This window comes from Triticum aestivum, chromosome 2A, assembly GCF_018294505.1.
Source record: "Triticum aestivum cultivar Chinese Spring chromosome 2A, IWGSC CS RefSeq v2.1, whole genome shotgun sequence".
Lineage (NCBI taxonomy): Eukaryota > Viridiplantae > Streptophyta > Magnoliopsida > Poales > Poaceae > Triticum > Triticum aestivum.
Genome location: NC_057797.1, coordinates 718,427,244 through 718,431,653, shown reverse-complemented (window position 1 = coordinate 718,431,653; position 4,410 = coordinate 718,427,244). Strand labels below are relative to the sequence as shown.

The following is a 4,410-nucleotide window of genomic DNA, read 5'->3' as shown; positions in this document are numbered from 1 at the left end:
TAACTCTTATGTGTGACACCCAATATGTGAGTTGTTCACTCTCACGCAGGTCAGTGATCAGTGTGTGATGGCGTTAGACTGATGCTCTAGAAGTTGGGAGCACAAACTAGAGTAGCAAGGAACTTAATTTTGCTCGAGTGTTGACTGTGGTCAAGAAAATGAGGGACTACAAGTTGCAAGTGGAGTCGTATGGAGTCTTTGGAGTAGTAGCGGTACTCATGGGATAAATTCAAGTCCAATGTACATGGAAGTTTGATGCATTGACGAATTCAAGGTGGTGGAGAATATTCGCCAAGGTGGAGTTTGTTAGAGTTGTGTCGAATATTGTGTACAAGATAGGTTACAGTTGGACTAGGAGTTGTATTGTGTTTACATAGGATGTGGAGTTGTGTCCTAATAGGACACTTATATCCTAGGCCTCTCATATATAGCGGGGATAGACACATGATGTAACCTATGCCAACATAATAACATAGGCGCACAAGGGGGAGCCGGCGGCGTGTGCCAACGCCCGAGTGGTCGGGGTGCGGTATTGTGATGGTGTCATGGAGAGAAGGGTCCGTAGTCAGGCCCCGGGGATGTAGCCATATTGGTGAACCTCGTTAATAAATCTCGGTGTCGTGCTCGTGTGATTGCTTGGTCCTCGGATGATCAACGGTATGCTTCGAATTTAATTTTAACACCTCCACCACTGCCTTTGCAAAAAAATTGACATAAAAAATTGAATTGCTCCCTCCCATTGCCAAGTTATAATCAATGAAATCAGCCAAAACACCACATGCCATCATGCACAATGCGGCAAACACCTTCTAGATGGTGATATGTCCAAGATTGCATGTGCATTTCCTCCTCTGCTCGATGGTCCGAACATTTTCCTTCACACAATTGGCTAAAGTAACAAATCCAAAGACATCCTAAATGGGCGGCGAAGGTATCACTCTGGATACATTAAAGATGGACCAAAATAGTTTTTCGTCAATCTAGCGTGCGCCTCTTGCCTATCCCTCCGAATCAACACACGCCTGGAAAAGGAGCCACCATGCTTCGGTCGCTTGTTCTTCTACATTATCAAGATTAAAGCGATGTTTCCATCTTCATCATGTCATATTCCTCTTCAGACAAGGAATCGTCCCACGGAGAACGGGAATCACTTGAACTCATCTACAATGCAAGAATTTTAATTACCATTACTAATTTCTCCATAACATACAAGAAAGAAGCAAAAAAGATACCTTATACACAATTCCTCGAACACCTAGGGTGCGAGAAGGAGGAAATCATCCGGCTGTGCGTCAGAGCCTATGTGGTCGTCGTCTCGAGATGATTGGTAGCGTAGACGCCGGGAAGGGCCTCATAGCCATCGGCAGGTGTGAACTTCACGACCAAAAAAGGCGACAACGTGCCATTGATGACGGTCGACGCAACACAAAGGCTGGGTTTGGTGGCGGCGGTCCTGCGGCTAGCATCGGCTGTCTGGCAGCCTCTAATCTGCACGAGTGACTTGTAGCAGGGTGGCAAGTGCCATTATAGGTGGAGGAGGGCAGCAATCGACCAGAATCACGCCCGGATCCGACGCTGCAGCGGATCCCAAATCGGCGCGGTTGCCGGCCGCGGTGGTCGTGCTTGTCAGCAGCCTCGCTGGCAGCGGCGGTCAGAGCAGCGCATAGGTTTGCCTTATCGGAGAGCTTGGGAGGAGAGGCGACTGCTCTCGAGGGGATACAAATCCCGCAACACACCAAATTGTTGCGGTGGGAAAAATTGCAGAAACTACTCAGTTGCAAAACTTAGTGTACGTAATACGTTGCTCCTGAGTCATCTGATTAAAATCAGAGTAAACGGTGGACACATGCGTTAATATCAGTCAGATGATTTGAATCATTTCCCTAAACAAGTACCAATGTTTTAGTACCACAATCTTCAGACTTTTTTGGCTTACAAACGATTCAGGCACTTTGCTATGGCTAAAAATTCTCTTTTATGCAAAAAAAAGAAAAAGGAAACCAATATCTATTTTGTACGAGTCCTTTTGAATTTCCTGCTGTGATCAACTTCTTCCTCTTCATGATCCCCCTCCAATGGCAGTGGTCGGCGACGTGTCATGAAGAAGTGCTGATTGGTCTCGAGGATGGCGGCCAACATTTCTTTTGACGACATAAATTCTACGCACTCATCCTTGAGTCGATTACAGCGGTGCTGACTCGCCAGCACGTACGTGCTCATAACGGTGGCCGCATCCATAATGTTGCACAGCTCATCTTCACACATGAGCTTCAGCCTCTCCAGCCCATACATGTCTGCCGCGACCATCAGGTGCTGCATCACCGCGACGCTGTAGCCTTCAGCGGGCGGCGGCGGCAGCGTGTCTGCATAAATGTAGCGAAGCATCATCTGGAAGATGGCCGGCTCCACGTCGACGACCTTGACGCGCGGCTTGTCCTTCTCCGCCATGGGGCCATAGAACTGAGCTCTGAAGACCGGCGACCGCGCGGCCAGAACGCACCTGTGCCCGAGGAACTTGTGCCTGCCCACGCGGAACGTGACGTCGGCGCCTCTCCCGTCCTCGAGCATGCTCTCGAATTGGCTGGAGAGTTGGCTGGGCAGCTCCCGAGACAGCCCCCGAGACGGTGGCTCGTCGGTGATGACGGCGAGGACGCACCGTATCGTGAAGCAGCCGTCCCCGAGTTGCGACAGCGATTCCAGCTTGGACTTGTCGACGAATTTCTGGTGGCCCCATGTAAGGAAATCGCACGGAGAGAAGATGCACATCAGCGCATCGAAGCTGGCTACGTTTACCTGGCTCCTTTTCTCTAGGATGCTCAGCGTCAACTTGGCGGTCACATCCGGATCCGTGGCTTGCCTGTAACAGCGGACAAACGCTGAGGCGTGGCCGTCACAGTCCTCGTCGTCCCCGTCTGGGTAGAATTTGATATTCCACTCGTAGCCGCCGACTTCGGCGACGGGCGAACTAATGAACTCGCCGACACCCATGCCATCGAGCTGCAGGTAATCGGTCACCTCGAAATTGAGCGTCCTAGTCTGCTCCCAGACCGTGGCAGGTGACGTGATCTCCGGTGAGGTCCAGCAGCTGTTGGCCATGGCCGGCGGCGGTGGAGAACAGACGGGGAGTTAATTGGTCTTGAACTTAATAAACTAGAATAGAATTTGCACCCGCGTATGTACCGTACCTAGGCGTCTTATATATAAAGGGGGAATCCCGACGTGGAGTAGGATTTGCACGCGTATACGTGCGCATCCGACTCGGGAGAGGAACCGAAGAAAGAAAGAGTCGTTGTTATCGGTTACGTGGGGCCTCTGTGCTCGACTTCTGATCGATGGGAGAGGATTTGCTATTCTTTTTCTTTCTTTATTTTTTTCATATCACAAACTCCCATAAATTAAGGGCGATGCTAGGCGCGGGTGCGCCGGCCGAACAGTTTCGGCCGGTCCAGCCCTAGCCGTTGGATGCGCGCGATTAGCCGTCCGATTCCCCCGCGTTGACCCCTCCTCTCTTTCTTCCTCTCCTCTCCCGGCCGCCGGCCATCACCCCGTCGCCTGGACCTCTCTCGCCGGTCGCCGCGCTCGCCGCCGGTCGCCGCGCTCGCCGCCGGTCTCCGCCATCTTCTCTCATGTTTCTCGACGGGATCTACATGCAGCAAAAACTTCGCCCCGTGGGTTGCAGCTCCCCCCCTGGTGATGGTCGCGGCTCCGTCAACACCAGTCGCCTGTTGCAGCTCCGGCAGCTTGCAGTCGCGCGCCCCGCCGCTCGCACTCCAGCGCCGCCGCCGGACCCCCTGATTAAAGGTTGTAGCAAAATTCATCAATGGTGGCGGCAAAAAACACCGCCAGTTGAAGCTTTTTTTTTCAACTATTGATTCCGGTTGTAGCAAAACTTGACGCCAATGGTAGCACGGCAAAATGCAGGTTGCAGCAAAAAACTTCACCCGTAGTAGCAAAAAAAACTATGGTTGCAGCAAAAATCAAACCCGCCGCCGTCTTTCGCGAGGTTGCAACTCCGCCTTACATGGATGTAGCAAAAACTTCAGCGGTGGTAGCAAAAAACTACTACGGTTGCAGCAAAAAACAAACACTGTTGCCGTGTTTCGTGAGGTCGCAACTCCGCCTTACATGGATGTAGCAAAAACTTCAGCGTTAGTAGCAAAAAACTGCTACGGTTGCAACAAAAATCGTCGTTGTCATCATCGCGAGGTCGCAGCTCCGCCTGATGGATGTAGCAAAAAACTTCGCCAGTAGTAACAAAATCCAACTGCGGTTGCAGCTTCTCCTTGTTGTGCAGTTCCATTGAAGCTTTTCTGTCTATGGTTGAAGCTTTTTTCAACAACTGTTGAAGCTGTTTTAGGTGACGGTTGCAACACTGGTATATGCGGGGTGCGTCCAGCCATGGCGGCAGGC

At 51.3% G+C, this 4,410-nt stretch overlaps 1 protein-coding gene across 1 annotated transcript; it reads right to left on the bottom strand.

Moving 5' to 3' along the window:
• Positions 1-1,817: 1,817 nt before the first annotated feature.
• On the bottom strand, positions 1,818-3,158 carry LOC123186165 (BTB/POZ and MATH domain-containing protein 2). Its single transcript, XM_044597951.1, has one exon. The coding sequence runs from the start codon at positions 3,094-3,096 to the stop codon at positions 2,008-2,010; it is 1,089 nt and encodes a 362-aa protein (XP_044453886.1). The 5' UTR covers positions 3,097-3,158; the 3' UTR covers positions 1,818-2,007.
• Between the last annotated feature and the right edge of the window lie 1,252 nt (positions 3,159-4,410).

What these genes read in the sequence shown, in the direction of transcription:
- LOC123186165 (XM_044597951.1), bottom strand. Translation starts at nt 3,096, where the DNA reads ATGGCCAACAGCTGCTGGACCTCACCGGAGATCACGTCACCTGCCACG.